The 17,855-nt window shown below is 39.1% G+C and overlaps 1 protein-coding gene across 1 annotated transcript in view; it reads left to right on the top strand.

Annotated features, from left to right (window-relative positions):
• Nucleotides 1–17,855, top strand: part of trappc9 (trafficking protein particle complex 9) — a gene marked incomplete at its 5' end in the record, with an annotated part of 200,264 nt that overhangs the window by 11,882 nt on the left and 170,527 nt on the right. The window contains 3 exon segments of the mRNA XM_005949770.3: nt 6,753–6,879; nt 7,061–7,193; nt 9,567–9,730. Coding sequence (XP_005949832.2) covers nt 6,753–6,879; nt 7,061–7,193; nt 9,567–9,730 — 424 coding nt within the window.

Raw genomic sequence — 17,855 nt, 5'->3', positions numbered from 1 at the left:
GACTTTCTGAAAAAAACTAAATTAAACTAAATCAGCATCTTTAAGTCTGTGTAGGCTTTTAATAATGACAGAAGGTGACTGGACTCTTCAAGCTATTTGAAGACATTTCACCTTTCATCCAAGAGGCTTCTTCAGTTCATTCTTTAAAAACTTTAAAGTTAGAGATCATTAACATTTGGTGGCTGAACTACAACATTTCTTGTTGCCCCCAGTTTTATATAATCTTTCACAGTAAATGCAAAGTTGTGTGCATTTGTAAAAAAAAAAAACATATGAAAAAACAAAGAGATTATTTTGTCTTTCTGCTGATTCCAGGAGGAATCCATATTCAAATATCTGGAAAGACAGCATCACTCTGGAATATGAGAAAACATTATACACATTTATGTTATCATCCAACAGATGATTCTTAAACCCTCAAACCTCCTCAGTGAAGTATAATGATGGTATATCAAAGATAAACTGGAAGAACAAAGGAGAAAAAAAGTCACAGTTTCAGTCAGAATTTGTGGGTTAAATTGTGTGCTTAGAGTCAAACAAGCACAATAATTCTAATAGCACGAGTGTTTTTGTACACACCAAGTACTATGTATTGTGTTTGAACTGACCACTCAGTGTTCACTTTATGGTGTGCTATTGTGCGTTGGTTATTTTGTAGTGCTGTTTGAAATCTGAACTGTATATTTCATCCACTGTATACTGCAGTGCAATACCAAATCATCATGTGCCAAGAAGCCTAGCTGTTATTATACATTTATGTCATGAACCAAGCAGCCAGGAACACACAGGCACAAATGTAATCTTTGAAAAATGGGTTTTATTATACCCCAAAAATGACAAGATGATTACAAAAATTCAAAATAACAAAAATAAACTTTTTAAGAACCAAGTGGTCCCATAAAAGAGGTTAACTTAACAGAACGCTACTCAAAAGTCACTTAACAAAAACATAACTCAACAAACTGACCTGCCCAAATGAGAAACAGCTCCAGTTATATAGCAAATGAACAAACCACTATGTACACCAAAGGTGAAAACTAGAGAGATAACAGCTAACCATCATTCAAGAAGAACCCCATTCCCCCTACATGATCACAATAGATGGTTCAGTCCACCCTCAGCCTCCACTTTCAGCCAAACCAGGAAGGACTGGAGCAGAGATCAGGTAACTCAGAAAGAGCAGAAATATAATTAATATAACATATACCTATATAAAATAACAAACAATGCAAAGCAAAGTCTATGCCACCATTTGGACTATAGCCTAGTGCTGTGATGCATTACAGGTAAACTCAAAATATCAAATTAGTTAACTTATGATCACAGAAGCTTTAGAGCATAACGTAAACATAAGACAAAAAGATCAAATGAATATTATCTAAGTATTTCAATTGTGTGGTTGCATGCAGCCATCACAATTTATATCGTGGTCCCTGTTAGTGGGTGGGATATATTCAAGTTAAACTAAAACTTTTGTCCTCAGAGGGTTGTGTTGAATGCAGAAAAAATGGGCAGTGGTCAGTGTCTATCAAAAGTGGTCCAAGAAAGAAACAGAGGTAAACCAGACACAGATCATGGGCAGCAAAGGCAAATGCACATGGGCAGCGAAGGCAGGCCCATGTACTCCGAGCCAACAGACGAGCTGCTGTAGCTTTAGCTAAGCAACACACTATGAGACAAACTGCACATAAACAGTTTGTGTGTTTGCTGATGTTTTTGAGCTCAGAAACTCTGCATTTGAAATTACCTGCCGCAAACTACTGTTGCATAATGATACCTGGCTAAATTCATTGTTTTAACACTGTTTAGTTTTCGGTTTATTTATAGAAGTGTCAAAAATGTCTTGTAAGTGCTTATTTTACTTTTTCAATAAATGGTTAAGCAGCTGTGTTGAGCCATTAGGTCTAACATGAAATATTAGGTAAACACAGTTGTTACTAATCACATTAATTAGGGTTCTGCATTAATGTGATTGGTAACACCTGTGTTTACCTACCCTATAATGTCAAAAAGCTGTGCAAAGCCCAAGGGAAGAGGTTTAAGATGCTACTATGCCAGTATGTTGTAAGGTGAATTTGTCACACAGACAAGGTCAGATATGCCACCATCTCCTCCCCACCTACAGGTAAACTGATCAGTTCACAGATGGAGACTGAAGCTTTCACATCTCCATGGCAGCTGGGAACCTTAGGTGGTGTTGTAGAGTCACGCTGGTAGACAGACAGAATGACGTAAGCTGCCAAGAGCGCCCCTGTAACCCAGACAAAGTGACTGCCGGTACACTAGAACAACCATTTATCCACTGTACAAAACCAGCTCTCTGAAACACACAAACACACAGGGTCACTTTTCCTTCTTCTCTCATCAAGGTGACCCTTTAGTTTGGCAAGGCAGCCTCTCCTTCTGAGTCACCACACGACTTCAGCGCTAACACACAGCTTTGCTTTGTGCTTTATCGATTTTCCGTTAAAGTGGTGCTTTTTACTACAACCGCCAGCTTTTCATTTTCAGAGGGGTCACCATCAGATGCTTCTTTCATACTTTCAACAAACAAGTTGGGGTATCTGTTTGCTTTCTGTTAAAATGACTCTTTGATTTTTATTTCCTCTTTCATTTACTCAGCTTAGGTCAGCCCAGATAGTTATAATAAATATGGACTAATCATTTTCTTCAGTCATGGCGGGAAAAAAAAAGCAAATTTAATAGAAATGTCTGCTGTCTGGCTTTTGTTATAAAACGTTTGTTGTTGCCAAAGTAATCACAAATAATATTCATGCTATAGTGACATGAGACAAATCAAAGGGATAAGTGCATTCTGTTAGTAAAACTCAAACAGTGCTGCTCACTTTGCTTCACCTGGTTTCTTATTGTTAATGAAACAAGCTAATGAACCTTTTAAAGGCAGAAAACAGATCAGCTGTTTCGAGTAGCTTATCACTGATGCTTCTGCTATTAAAAAAAGCTTGTAATGTCATGAAGTGAAAGCAGTAAGCGCTTAAATCACAGCGGTGGCACCTCAGAGCCTCAGCTCTTAGGCAGCCTTCTCTCTAGTGAGGTAGTGTCTGCTTTTAGGGATTGATGCAGTCATTACGTCACCTCAGTCTGCCTTGTTAAACAAGGCTGAGTGTACTGGGAATGTAAATAGTTACTCAAGGGGACATGATTAAGCATTTATAAGAAAACTTGAAAGCCACAGATTTACTGACTAGAATTGAAACTTAGAGGATTTTTTTCTTCCACTCCAGCCAAGTGGGCACAAGCTGGGATTTTTCCCTTCAGACTCCCACAGACAGTTAATTTCACATCCTGTTGTGATCACCACCAGGTAGTACAGGCTGCTGAGATTGCTAATAAGTGCCAAAAAGTTACGTGATTTGTTTGGCTTGTTTGCTAGCAAAATTATTCCAACAGAAATTTAATTTGATAAAAAGAAATAATAAAAGTGGGGAAACAAATTAAGGGTTCTTCACAATCACAAGATCTTTAAAAACATGTAAAATTGAAAATGAAATGGGAATAATTTGAAAGGATTTTCTTTGTTTTCAAGAAAACATCATGAACTAATTCAGATCAGACATGTTTTCCAATGCATTAAGGATAAAGACAGAATAATCTTCTAATCCTGACAGCAGTATTGATGGGGTATGTCGCCATCGAGACATTTGATCAAAGAAATTTGAGTCACAGATCCGTTACTTCATAGTGTTACCAAATGAGATAAGAACTTATCCTAAACGTTGGCATATTACTGTGTTACACCAGCCAAAACTTGAAAAACATCTTAATGCAGTAGAATAAATAAAATATCACAAAACAAAATACCTTGGAAGGTTTTACAAAATGTTATAAAAAGTCTTGAGGTGGTAAAACGTTTCTGTATCTGTCCTTGTGGAAGCGGAGCTCAAACAGAAGTGTTCAGCTGGATGCCCAGTATGCGGTGCAGACTGGTAAGGGGTCAGAATCCAACAATTATCCATAGCCATTCATCACAGTCATTTGAACGACCTCTGTATCAGCTGATGGTGTAATCCAAAAAGTGTGTTGCTCCAAATCAAAGAAGTCACTTGGTTGAGTGACGAAACGTTTCTCCCACTGAAAACGCTTCGTCCAGATCAACAGAATCAACTTTTGGAGACGTTGCCCCAAACTGCATTCACACAGCAACAGTGCTGATGAATTACCTCGGCTAATAACATTCAAGCAGCTAACGGGGTAATGTTCAGGCCATTTGTTATTCACAGTTGTGTGTTAAGGCTTAACCCCCCCCCTAAATTAGATTAGTCTAATTCCCCACATTCTTCTTATTGCTTAGATCAATGTCTGTCCCCCAGAACAGTCATGAAGTTACTGTCTTTACTGTGGCAGTAAGTGTGTAGTAGGTTTTTCACTGAATCTCTCAAATAAGGATTTTAGTATCTAGCCTGATTTGATTGATGTTCCATGATACATGTATTCTTTTTCTAGTGCAATTACATTTAGTACCTGGTGGTAGATGTCACTATGGACTACAATGTTGAGTGATGACTCATTTTTAGTGTTTTTCAAGTCATTTCAGTTCATTTCAGGTCAACAATATAGCAAGAAATCACAATGACAGCTGCATAACGGTGCTTTATATTTTATGGTAAAGACCCTGCAGTATAGGGGAGAAAAACCAACAATCAGTGGAGCCCCTTTGTGCAAACACTTTGCGATGGTGGGCAGGAAAAACTCCCCTTCATAGGAATAATTCTCTAGCAGAACCAGGCTCAGAGAGATGCATTTGGTGTGAGAGGTTCGGGGTTTGGGGAAAGAGAAAACAACCAACGAGAGCATAAGGAGACAGAACAAAACACTAATGATATGCTGCAGCATATACACTGATCAGGTATAATATTATGACAACCTGACTAATATTGTATCGGTCCCTTTTTTGCTGCCTAAACAGCCCTGACCTGTTGAGGACTCTGCTAGACTCCTGAAGCAGTGCTGAAGGTGTAATGTGGTATCTGACACCAAGATATTAACTTTAGATCCTTTAAGTCCTGCAAGTTATGAGATGGGGGCACCATGCAGCAGACTTGTTTGTCCAGCACATCCCACAGATTCTGGATTGGAATGAGACACAGAGAATTTGGAGATCAACGCCTAAAACCCATTGTTGTGCTCCTCAGATGATTTATGAACAGTTTTTGTTTTGTGGTAGGGCGCATTATCCTGCTAAAAACACACCACTGTCATCAGGAAACACTGCTTCCATGAAAGAGTGTGAATGGTCTGCAACGATACTTGGGTAGATGGTACGTGGCAGTTTGGGTGGTGGATGGAGATCAGCATGGGCACCCTGACCGGTCTGCAGCTGTGCAACAAACTCTGATGCTCTGTGTATTCTGACTCCTTTCTATCAGAGTCAACAAACCTTTTCAGTAGTTTCAGCTACAGCAGCTCATCAGTTAGATTGGACCACTGAGGTCAATCAGCCTTCGCTGTGCATCAGCGAGGCTTGCCTGCCCATGACCCTGTCACTGGTTCACCACTGTTTCTTTCTTGTCCTCTAGGACCCAGAAGTAAGGCTGCAGCCTGGAAGTGATATGCGTTTTTGGACAATATGAATACTATACTTAGAAAGTCTTTAAGATTTGATTGAGCCTGATGTTTTTGAAGACTTTGAATGTGAGGAGAAGGATTTTAAACTCAGTTTTGGATTTAATTGGGTCAGTGGAGAGAAGCTAATGCGGGAAAAATATGGTCTCTCTTCCTAGTCCTTGATGGTACTCCCACTGTAGTGAGTGGAGAGATTTAGAACAGCCTCATAATGAATTACAATGGACCAGTTCAGAAGTGATGAATTCATGAAGTGGTTTCTCAGCATCATTCTGAGACAGAATTGATCTAATTTTAAAAGTAGTGAGATGTTTTGCGAGAGAGATTTTCAATTTTTTTAATGTCTGTTTTCAATGTCTGTTTTTTTAATATGTTTTTTTTGGGACTTTTCAATTGCTTTCTTTCACATATAAGACCCAATTAATTTCTACAAGATTTTCACCTTTTATAAGGTCTTAATGTTAACGTTACCTCAGCAATTTATCATACTTTATTTTTTGACCTGTCACACTTCAAAATAATCATTTTGATATCTATGGCTTAGCTGTAGGTGTAATAAACCAGAAATATTATCTGAGCTATTCTTCACATCACCAACATTTTACAGTTGATTTAAATTTAGTTCAGACACTTTGATTTAACGGTTCAAAGTTACCCTTTGGACGGCCAGTGCAAGATTTTGTAATGCATAAAAAACACTTGAACAGAATCTGCTGCTCTCTATAATATCTGGATTTGGCCAGCTGAATTTGAAACCTTTTCGATCCCCCTTCCTTCTGTGTTGTCATCAGTAGGACTTATTTTCATTCACCTCTCAGGCATACATGGCTCAAATGGTCATTTCCCGCAGAGAATGATTTTCTTCCATGGAAATGGCCATCTCATTCCGCCAGAAATTTAATCTTCAGGACATCGTGGATAGATTAGGATGATGGATCATTTGAAATGTTTTGAGAGATACTTCACACGGAATTGGTGTTGGAAAATTGATCTGCTGCACCTCACTCTGCTTTTTCAAAAGGAAAACAAATGAGGAACCGTGTTGGGCCAAAAGATGAGAGACTGGTTTTGCAGTCAGTTTTCCTTGGTTTTGGCACAGTGGCTTTTGCCGATTGTGATTTCTGCATTACATCCTGGTCATTCCTACTCCTTTTGTGTGTTGCATTCAGGGTTTGCTGACCTCTGGAGTAGAATTTGAATCTCTGCCTGCAGCGCTGTCTCTGCCTGCCGAGTCTGGCCTGTACCCTGTTACTCTGGTTGGCGTCCCACGTACAGCCGGGAACATTACTGTCAACGGTCAGTGTGGCTGAAAAGATTTTTTCATTACTTGGATTGTTGCACATAATAATTAGCTGGAAAGATTAGCTTGTGTTTTTGCACACACTTTTGAGTCAGACTCCTTTTTAAAGGTCAGTGGTTCACCATTCCACTCCAGTAATTTCATCCACTAAAGATTCTATTTTCTGTTTGAACCCAGGTTACCACACGTCAGTGTTTGGTGTAACCAGTGATTGCCTGCTGGATGGCCTGCCTGGTGTGAAGACTAGCGGCTGTTTAGTGGAGGTCATTCCCGCTCTTCCTCGCCTCCAGCTCCAGACGTCACTGCCACGGTCAGGAACTCTCTGCACGCTGTCTTTGCTATGACACTAATTGTTCACTAACAGTCAGTGTAGAAAAGATCTGACTGTGTTGCTATGCTGATAATGTCACAGGTCTCAGTAGGCCAGGGGTAAACACTGGGTAAGCCTTGCTTTGCCAAATTGGGTGACGAAAGGTTTATATGTGGTTCACAACACCTGTTTAACAAAGATAACACTTCAACACTAATTACATTAGCTGGCAGCCAAATTAGCTAGACTGGGTTACATATATTTAATACAACATTTTGATGCCCACAGCAAAAGGCTAAAGTATTTCATAACTACTTGGTAAATTATTTAACCACTGAAAATCATGTTATGCTTTGTGGTTTCTCTCTACTAGCGTTGGCCTTTTGGCCTCATTTTTATCTTTAGTAAAGTAAATTGAAGTGTTAGACTGCGTCAACAGACAAGAACATTTTCCCATAAAAACATAGGAAGGGCAAAGAGTCTTGCTTTGTTCACCCATGATTGATGTGAACACCCTCAAACACCTTTAAAGCTTAAAGTCAGCACTTTAGCTTTATGGTCATTGTTTCATTGCACATCCATTGTGCTGAGGTACAGAGCCAAAACAATGACAAATGTGCGACTGTTGTACCACTCACGGACTCCTCTCTACTCATAGTTTTTACGCCCAAAAGTAAGAAAAGTTAACATTTTGAGTAGTGTGTTTTTGGCCAACGTGATGCAGTTTGCCCTCGAGTGCATGTGCAGGTTTCAGGTTTACACCATTATGTAAAAGTTGCCTGTGTTAGTATTTGTGTTTATTTCATGAAATGTTTGTGTTCAAGTATAGCTATGAAAAAGGGATCGCTTTGTGGCTGAGTGGTCTTAAGGTCATACCAATTACAAACCAAAGTTATATCATAGCAAGCATATTGGGATCCTGTGGTGAGAACAGAAACACTTCAAAGAAATCAACAGTGTAAAGCTTATTTTAAACCCAGGTCATGAACCACATTATAGCCCAAGATTGTGTGTTATTTGAGAAATGAAAGTAGAAGTCACGTGGTAAGATTTCTACCAGTAAATAGCAGGTAATGCACGCCGTCTGGACTTTTGTAAATCATTCTGACAGGAAAGCTGCTTTAAAATTCACTATTTAGGTCATGCCTGTGTAAGTACAGCACTCATCAGCTTTTGATGTGGAAAATCTTTTTATTCTCTAATGCTGGAATATAGTTCGTGTGTCTACTCGAACAGAAGTGTAATATTTGGCTCTAGTGTGTGGTGTTCTCACAGGATGCACAGGTAGACCTTGAGTTTTGACTTCAAAGCTCTGAGAGTCTCTACAGGGTGCCTCACAGACTTTTTTGCCTACAGCACTAAACGGCAGTATCTAAGGCTCCACTTTTCACATTTATACCATTTGAATTCTAAACATTAACTCAAAATTTGTAGTTTTAATATTTTAGAACATTGATATTCTAGTTTGGAGACTGAATCTTTTGCTGGCATGCCCCATGTCATTAAAAATAATATTTCTGAGTCCAAATGTGGCAGGAGTGGGCTAGTGTTGTTGCCTGCAAGACGGTCCTGAGTTCAGTTCCCACCATCTGGCCTCAGGGTCTTTCTGTGTGGGGTTTGCATGTTCTCCCCAGGAGCTTTGGCCTCCTCCCACTACAGACATGTATTTAGTGGGGTTAGGTGATAATTCTAAATTGCCCACAGGTATGAATGCGACTGCAAATAGTTGTCTGTCCCTGTGTTAGCCAGGGTGTACCCCTCCTGCCCTAAGGCAGCTGGAATAGGCTCCAGCCCCCTGAATTGGATAAGCAGAAGAGAATGGATGGATGCTCATTCAGTGCAAATGAATGCTGAAGCATCACTGAAAAGGCTCCAAGTTAATCTTACAGCTTCAATAAAATGATCGGTGTGGTTGTTCTCAGACATGCTACAATGAAGTTTAAAGTTCAGGCTTCCATGAAAATGAAGATTTATGAGGTTTAGAAAGGTCAGATGTTGGCTGTAAGTTAGCTAGTTAATTTGACATCTAAAGATCATATACCATTTCCAGCAAGATAGAGCACTGCTTTAACTTTGGTTGTAAATTAAGCTGTAAAGCTAAATAGCAGCAGTGTTTGAAAGCTTAGTGAAATAGATAATTATTTCAACTAGTCCTATGTCGTGGCTAGCTGCTAGGCTAACATAATATATGAGGAGACACACACACCTTCATCTATCCTGAGAAGCAGCACCTTAAACTCTCTTTTGAATAAAACAGGGGGTGGCTCAAGACTTCTACATACCACATGATGCATATATGATTGTATTTCAAGGCTATTCACCTAATCTGTGATTAGTTATAATGGCCATGTGTTTCTCTGAACCTACCTACAGGTCAGCCTACACACCTCACCCCATGTCCAAAGAAGAGCTGTCTAGCTCCGTGTCTGTCCAGCTGTTCAACGGAGAGACGCAGCAGTTGACCATCACCTTAGAGAACATTGGATCTGAGGACATAGAGACTTTGGAGCTCACCTCTAAGATTGTCAGCACCAAAGGTAAGCACCCTCAGCAAGATGAGCCAAGGCTGTTTATTATACCTTTTTGTTCAATTTTCTAGCTCTCGATTTAGATTTACAACCGAAATTGTGAAAGTTCAAAACACAGTAGGATTGCAGAAGAAAATGTGGATTGAAAAAAAATGTGCTAAAACAATCAGAGTGCATTGAGTGTCTTATCTGTGTTGTAGTTGCAATAGGCTTTGATGGACTTTACTGCCCACTTAGTTTTTGCTCCAGCCTCTTGCAGCCCGCTTGTCCACAGTGCTGCAGGGGTCGCTACCTTGTTGTATGTGCATGGGGACCTTTCATGCTCTTGTGGCTTTCCAGTCTGTGTTCTGTCTCTTTGTTCAACACCTGCTCAGGCCGTCTGATCTCTGCAGTCCCCCTCACTCTCTTTCTCTGTCACTCGCTGGCTTTTGTTCTCCTTTAATTGTCTGTGTGGAAAAAGGAGGCAATTTATTTATTCTTTTGAAAAACAAAGTTATCTGGCACTTCAGTGTTGAAGTAACTTTTATTTTACTTAACTGTCGATGGTATATTTTAGTATCTGTGCAGCTGCAAAGTCTCCTGCTGTTACTTTTTTGTTTAAATCAGAGTGGAACCAGCTGTCATTAACTCTACAATGGGTGTCCTTTAAACAGCTTTGCTTTAACATTGTCAAGCTTTTGCTTTAGTAAGTCACCTGTTAAGGTGCCTGGGTCGTCGACCCAGTGTTTCGTGTTTTTGGTTCTTTGATTTTGTTTGTTTCTTTATATTCTAGCTTTCTTTGTCTTACGGGTTATTGGATTATTTTAATTGTAGGTTCTCTGTGTGGGTTTTGTTTGTTTGTCTTCTGGTTTTCTGTCTGTGATCCATAGTTGCGGTCTCCCATGTCTGCTGTATCCCCATGTCAAGTCTGTCTCTGTGTTATGTTTCCTGTTTTACTTTGAAGCTCCATGTCTTATGTTAATGTGTCTGGTGTTGCTTCCTTTGTCTCGTTAGTAGGGCTGGGTATCGTCACTGATTTCTAGAATCGATTCGATTCCGATTTACAAGGTCCTGAATCGATTCGATCCACGATTCGATTCAATTCGATTCGATTCGATTCGATTTGAATCTGGGAAATTTTGCCTCAGACAGTCAGAAATATTATAATTCAGATCAATACATTTACATATTTTTGTATCTATAAAAAGGAAGCTGACACTTTCCAGATTTTATCAAAGGTGTGAGCGTCACAGCAGATGCTTTTGTGTCAAAGTAGCTGAAGATAAAACACAGAAAAACATGAAGGTGATTTTCATGGCCTGGGATTTTATAAAAATACTCTGCAGTAGATCACAAACGAAAGAAAACCATTAATCAACTTATGAACATTACCTCTGAAGTTACAGCGGTTTTATCAGAGACACGGCTAAGCGTTTTGCATTTTGTATAATTTTAAAAAGTTTAAATTTGTTCAGTATTGAACGGCAGAAATTAGGTTTTCTTTTCGGAAGTAAGTAAAAGGAAAAAAAAGAACATTGTCCGACAGCGCTGTAAATAACTGTAGTCTTGTGCGTAACAAGCAAGCGAATAATGAAGAAAGGGAAACTGTTCTTGAAGTACAGAGAGAGAGAGCTGTGCATGAAGTGTGATTTTATTGGTGGAATCAAAACAGCAAAAGTCAGAGGGAGTCCATGACGATGTTTATGTGAAGCGTAGTTTGGATCTTCTTTTGCTGCTGGTTCGGTCAATATTGTTTGGAGAGAGATAAAACTAACAGCTTTAGAATCAGCGCAAAAAGGGCGTAAACACAAAGCGCAGACCCGCCGAAACATCAGAATCAGCGAGCTGTCGGCTTTCAGCCCCGACCGTGTCCGTGCCGTCGGGTGAGAAAGTCACATCTCACTGATTCTGATCTGCGGGTCTGCGCTTTGTGTTTACGTCTTTGTGCAGAAGCAGTGTACCTGCTCTCATTTAAAAGCGAGTCATCAGTGATTTTTGTTATTCTTTCAGCAAGAAAGAATATATGCTAGCTGTTAAAGTTGGATAAACCCGTAGTAAACAAAATGTGAAAATAAATCAAAACATGTTTAGTATTTTAGATTCTTCAAAATAGCCACCCTTTGAGATTTCCTTTGTTGCACACTATTGGTATTCTCTTAATGAGCTTCATGAGGTAGTCACCTGAAATGGTTTTCCAACAGTCTTGGAGTTCCCACAGATGTTGAGCACTTGTTGATCACCTCCTCCATGCGGCGGGGACCATGCACGCAGTCTCCTGAACAGTTGATGTAGAGATGTGTCTGAACTGGAACTCTGTGTGGCATCTATTTGGGCTCTGATCCGAGGTGCTGTTAATGTGAGATTTCCTTGACCTTCAGTGCTTAAAGTCATTTCTCTTTACTTAGCTGATTGGTTTTTGCCATAATATGAATTCTAACAGTTGTTAAATAGGGCTGCCAGCTCTGTATCAACCTGACTTCTGCACAACACACCTGGTGGTCCCAAACCCATTTAGAAAGCAATAAATTGCACAAAGCAAAGGGTGGCTACTTTGAGGAATCTAAAATGCAAGACATATTTAGAGTTATTCATCCAATTTTTTCTTTGCTACATAATTCCAGAGATTTTGCTTTATGTTATCCAATGTCTTCAGTATATAGCTACAATGTAGAAAGTAGCAAAAATAAAGAAAAAACATTAAATGAGAAGGTCCAAACTTTTGACTGGTAATGTGTATATACATATACTGTGTGTGTGTGTGTGTGTGTGTGTGCGTGTTTGTTTTAAGCTATACAAGTTCAAAATCTGACTCAAAATTCCATCTCCAGGTGACAGTGTTGTTTTCTCTGTAGTAAACAAAACATGAAAGCCAGTGTGTGTCCTGAGAATTTGGTGGTGCAGTGGCTACCACTGTTCAGGTCCGCGGGTTGGCTGGGTCCTTTCTGTGGCTTTGGTGCGTCCTCCCACAATACAAAGGCAGGCTTTTTTTGTTAACTGGTGATTCTAAATGTGGCACATTGGTTTAGAAAAGACCTTGGTACGTAGTGAAATGCTTATCACATATTATTGTAAAGTAACTGCCATTAAGTCTAAATACTGGCAAATTTTTATTGGACAAAACGTAAAAGTAATGACGCCGGTTATTGTGGGTTATTTCCAAGTGCTTCGTTTTCTGACACTGAACCACTGCATTAGCATTAATAGCTGGAAGCATTCCAGTTTATGAGAAACCAGTGTCACTTGACCATATTTAAAATCATTATTGATTTCTTAACTCGGAGCTGTCTCCACTGGTAAAATGCGACTCCAGTTATTCTTGCTGTAAACTATTTTAATTTATAACGAGTACCCTAAATTATTCAACACTACCAAGAGCAAAACTTATCATAGCTTTTAAAATATTGCTTCTATTACTCTCTCCTGTGTCGCTATGTAAATTCAATTTTACATTTTTCTTTTTTCAGATGCAGACAGAAGTCTGTTGACATTTTCACTTGTTAATTCTGACAAAAACACCTTTCTTCCCCACATACTAAAGTAGATCCTGCCAAGAAAATACCTTTGTATATCCTCAGTTTAGCCTCAGAAATACAGACATTTAAAATGAAGGAAAGATTTCTTGAAGATTTTTTTTTTTTTAAACACTCTGACTCCCTGTGGTATCAGTGGGAGTTTAATCACGCAGCGATGAGTGAAGGAGGAGAAGCTGGGAGCAGTTTCCTTTTATCTGAAACTGATCTGACTTTTCTGAAATGGCTTCAAAATTCTGTGATGACAGGCTCCATGCCTCCTCTGCCCAAGGGTTAACACTCATGGGGTTAGTCTAGTCTGACTTTTCTTGGTCTTTCACATATGTTGAAGACTCTATTGTGTAGAGATAGCACAAGCCTTTGGTGTCCAGTCCTGATGTAGAATTTATAACTCAGCGACAGCAGGATGAGAGAGGTGCTGCACTTTACTCTTGCCTTCTATACAAAAGCGCTGCCCAGTTTTTGATTTAAGATAGATAGTAATTTGCTGGTCAATGGTGAATGGTACAAGACTTACAAGATTTGAACACAGTAATCCACTGATGTCTACCTCTTAGAAGCTTGTTGCATCTCACATATCCAAGCTCCCTGCTGGCTGGACTCCAAGGAACAACGTAGTCTCTCTAGTTAACAAAGCATTCTCTTTGAAATAAAACTGTGGTACCGTTTTGTTTGTTTTATGCTGCAAATATAGCGTTGCCTCCCAGGGAATGTTATTTTCAGAGTTGGATGAAGAAGTGATAAATATTCTGGGTCCAAATTTGAAACATCCAGCGCCTCAATAATATCAAAGACACAGATGAAATATCATTACTCTACCCAAGGATTTGAGCAGTATCATTAAATCCAACAACCAGTCTTTTTTTTTTTTGTTTAAATATGCTGAGTGTTATTATCTTATACAATTCTTCAGAGCTAAAGTGTTTAAGACCTTATGTGAAAAAGGTCCAACTATAAAAAAGGTTTTTGTTTTAAGTACTTAAACTTCTTAATTGTCCAAAGAAGATACAGCAGAAAGCTCTTCTCTTCTCCTTTGTTGTTCAAATTCCTTGTGAATGAAATCTTCTGTTCTTCTTTTGTTTTTAAGTCTTTGCTGTTTTATCTTTATCCAGCCCTTTCAAGTCCTTCCTCTTCTTTGAATGTTTATCTTCTCCAGTTTCAGTTCTTCTTATTCCTCTGATTCAAACTGATTCTCTTTTTCTTTTCCTTTAAATTTTTGTCTGCTAAGGACCAGTATTCGTAGTCAGACCAACAACAGTAGCACTTATCCATTGAGTGTAGTTATGGTATAACATATTTAGTGCTTTTAGGTCATCATTAGTCACAAGTGCCTTTTTCCTGTCTTATTTTTTTTCTTTGCCTGTTTTATTCTCTGATTCTCAACAATAGGACTTATAAATCTTTCTGACACATCAGTATCCCCAATTTTTAGAGTCAATATCAGTGAACCATCAAATGCATGAAAATGCACATGAAAGCAGGGCTTTTTTTTGTTACCATCTGGAAATAAAAGTTTCTTCTAGGCGTCCTTTTTAAATGCATTAAAGATATGGTCACTTTAATTCACAGATATGGTCGCTTTGTTTAATACTGGCTGTGATCAACACATTACTCTTAACGCTGGAAATAGGGCTGTGCATCAAATCTCAGTCTGAGTGCTAATGCACTCACACTTTGTACATTAAAAGGAAAGCTACCATCCAATTTCCACTGCCTACCATGGTCCAGGTCACAGGGGCAGCAGTCTAACCAGAGATGCCCAGACCTCCCTCTCTGCAGTCATCTCCACCTCTTCTCGGTGGACACTGAGGCATTCCTAAGCGACCTCACGGACATCTCTTCAGCATGTCCTGGGTCTGCTCTGGACCCACGGGCTAAGACTGTTAGATACGCCTCACCTATGAGGCGCCCAGGAGGCATCATCGTCTGATTCCTGAACTGCCTCTACTTTAGTCTTGAACTGGGTCTCAAACTTGAAGACTTTTCACCACAGCTGCTTGTTATTCTGCTGCCAACCACTCCAGTGCAAGCCGTAGGTGATGGCTTGGTAGACTAACAGAACCACGTCATCTGCAAGAAGCAGAGACAAAATCCTGAGACCACCGTACTTGACGATCTCCACGTGGCTCGAACATTTGAGCAACACTTGAACAGATGATAAAGAACTGGTGAAGTCCAACACCCTTCAGGAATGAGTTTAACTTGTTTTGAGAAATGTGAACCAAGTATTTTGGATGCATTCCAGCACATTCTCCAAGTCCACAAAATACCAACATACTGGTTGGGCAAACTTCCACACACCTCAAGCCATCATGCTCCGTGGAGTAGACAGCAGTGGACCCAAATGCAGACAAACGAAACATGGAAATGGAACTTGATTTTAACAAAAAGTGTGCCTCTTATTCGGGCCAAAAAAACAACGTTAACCAAACATGAAATCCAACTAAATGAGAAACTAATCACAAAAACCTAAACTGGGAAAACTAATAATATGCCCCATCACACCTTCAGATCGCCAAAGGCATTGAAGTGACCCAGTAGAACAGTGGAGTTCCTAGGTGCACATAATATTGCATTATTGTTTGACTTCTCCTGGTTAGACATTTCTTTCATGCTAACTTTCCAGCTAACTTTTGCATGTTTTATTTCTGCTTTGTAACATCTACTGTACGCAACAAGTTCCAGGTAATACACATCATAATTGCATGAAGCCCTCTCATTCTTTGATCTAATTGTGACACAATGACCACAATCCAGATTGCATTCCTATTTGCATGGGTGCAGTGTTGCAGGCTTTCTTACAGTACAAAGAAAGAAACCCTGTAACCAATAAAGTATCACATCTGAGCTGTGAGACCTTTGAAGGCCATTTTAATGTCAGATCGGCTTCCATCTGGAGTGTGTCACAGGACATCTTTTAAAAAAATTCAATTTAGGTTTTGCTTTGCTCCTCAAGGCTGTGATGATACTGCCTGTTGAAACGGTTTAAGTGGTCTTATTGAATAATGCACTCAGGACGCACTGTTACTAGGAACAATTTTTGAATAGAAGTTACAAACAGGACACATTTTTACAGTAGTAGTAGTTTAATTTGGATATTTTTCCAGTGTTCTGCTTTAGGTCTGTGGTAGTTGGTGCATTTGAAGTGAGTACTACTGAGTCTAGAAGCACTATTGAGTTTTTATGGATTTTCTTTCTACCAATCTACACAGTATTATAGTATTGTATTGGCTGTTCTTAGAGCTGCAGTAGCTGAGAAGGGAGAGAGGTGGTACAAAAATGACTCAAATGCATGAATTCATTTGATCTGCTTTGGTCAAATTGTAATAAACTTCTGTTTGTTCAGATAAGTTTCATCTTTTGTTTTAACAAGTGTTTTCTGAAGCCTATCGTGGCTAAGAGTGAGTTGAGACTGTCTAAAGTCCAAGTGAAATTAAACATTTGCTATGCTCATTCATCTTTGGAGTAATAATAAAATACAGAATACTGTTTTTGTACAGCCGTGAACTCTTGTATAAACCAGATGCATCAGCATTGTGCCATAGGCAGGAGGTCACGCTGACAAGCAGCCTGTCAGCTGCGGTCAATCAACCACAGACACTGAAAGGAAAAGAAACTGTGCACTAAGCAACAAGAGGATTTGGGCAGAGCAACAAAGAGATGTCGTCTTTGTGTCTCAAGTTTGTCAGAGTCGCTGAATCTAATCTGTTTTGGAACATACAGTAGATGCCTTGATAAATAATGTATTCCTACATTCTTAGAAAATAAAGTACATTACGTTACAAATTTAGCCTTTAAAAAAAGGTCCAAACTTGAGATCGAGGATTTTATATATTTTTATTACGAGTCATACATACACTTGTAAAATGGACTGGTGTTTCAATAGCACTGCTCTAGTGTTAAAAACGGCTCAAAGCTGTATCTGTTTTTACATCTGAACCTGCAAATGCAGCCAACTTAGGCAGTGCTGATTCCTGCATTACTTATGTGCTTCTCATTTAACCCAAACAAATAAGGAAACGGGAAGGCTTTAAAAACGAATTATCAAATTTTATTTTTTAAATATTTTGTGAAATTTAAATTCTCGCCTCATATTGCATCTTTAAATCTTGAATAAGTTGCGTAAAAATTAGTAGATATATACATCTATCTATCTATAGCCAAAAAAGGTACACTTGGTCATTTTAAGGTGTAATAATTAACTCAAGTGGCACATTTGTGTAGATTGTAGGGACGGAAATGGTGCACCATTCAGATCAGAAGCTCTGAATTAAGATGTTGAGTTTATATTTGCGGGTAATGTTACATTTGGAATGCTGTACTTGTAGGTAGTTGTTCAAATTTTATTCTAGATGTAGATGATTTTCATGTATTGGAGTAGAGAGAATTCATATATTGAATAACAAGCTCCCGCTGTTATTTGATGAAGCCTTTTGTTAAAGCTTTCTAGTCAGAAAATGACTGTTAGGCCAAAACAAACATGCTGCCTCAGAGGAAGAACAGCCTGGTGGGCTGCATGATACAACCTTACCCCCTAATTGGATTGCAGTGCAGTTGATCATCCACTTCTTTTCTGTGTAACTTCATCTTCTTTGTTGCTGTCACTTGTGAAACCCCTGCAGCTT

This window comes from Haplochromis burtoni, unplaced genomic scaffold (genome assembly GCF_018398535.1).
Source record: "Haplochromis burtoni strain Fernald_Lab_line unplaced genomic scaffold, NCSU_Asbu1 Contig_704, whole genome shotgun sequence".
Taxonomy (NCBI): Eukaryota; Metazoa; Chordata; class Actinopteri; order Cichliformes; family Cichlidae; genus Haplochromis; species Haplochromis burtoni.
Note: the sequence above shows the minus strand (reverse complement) of the source record. Positions and strands in the feature narration are given on the sequence as shown.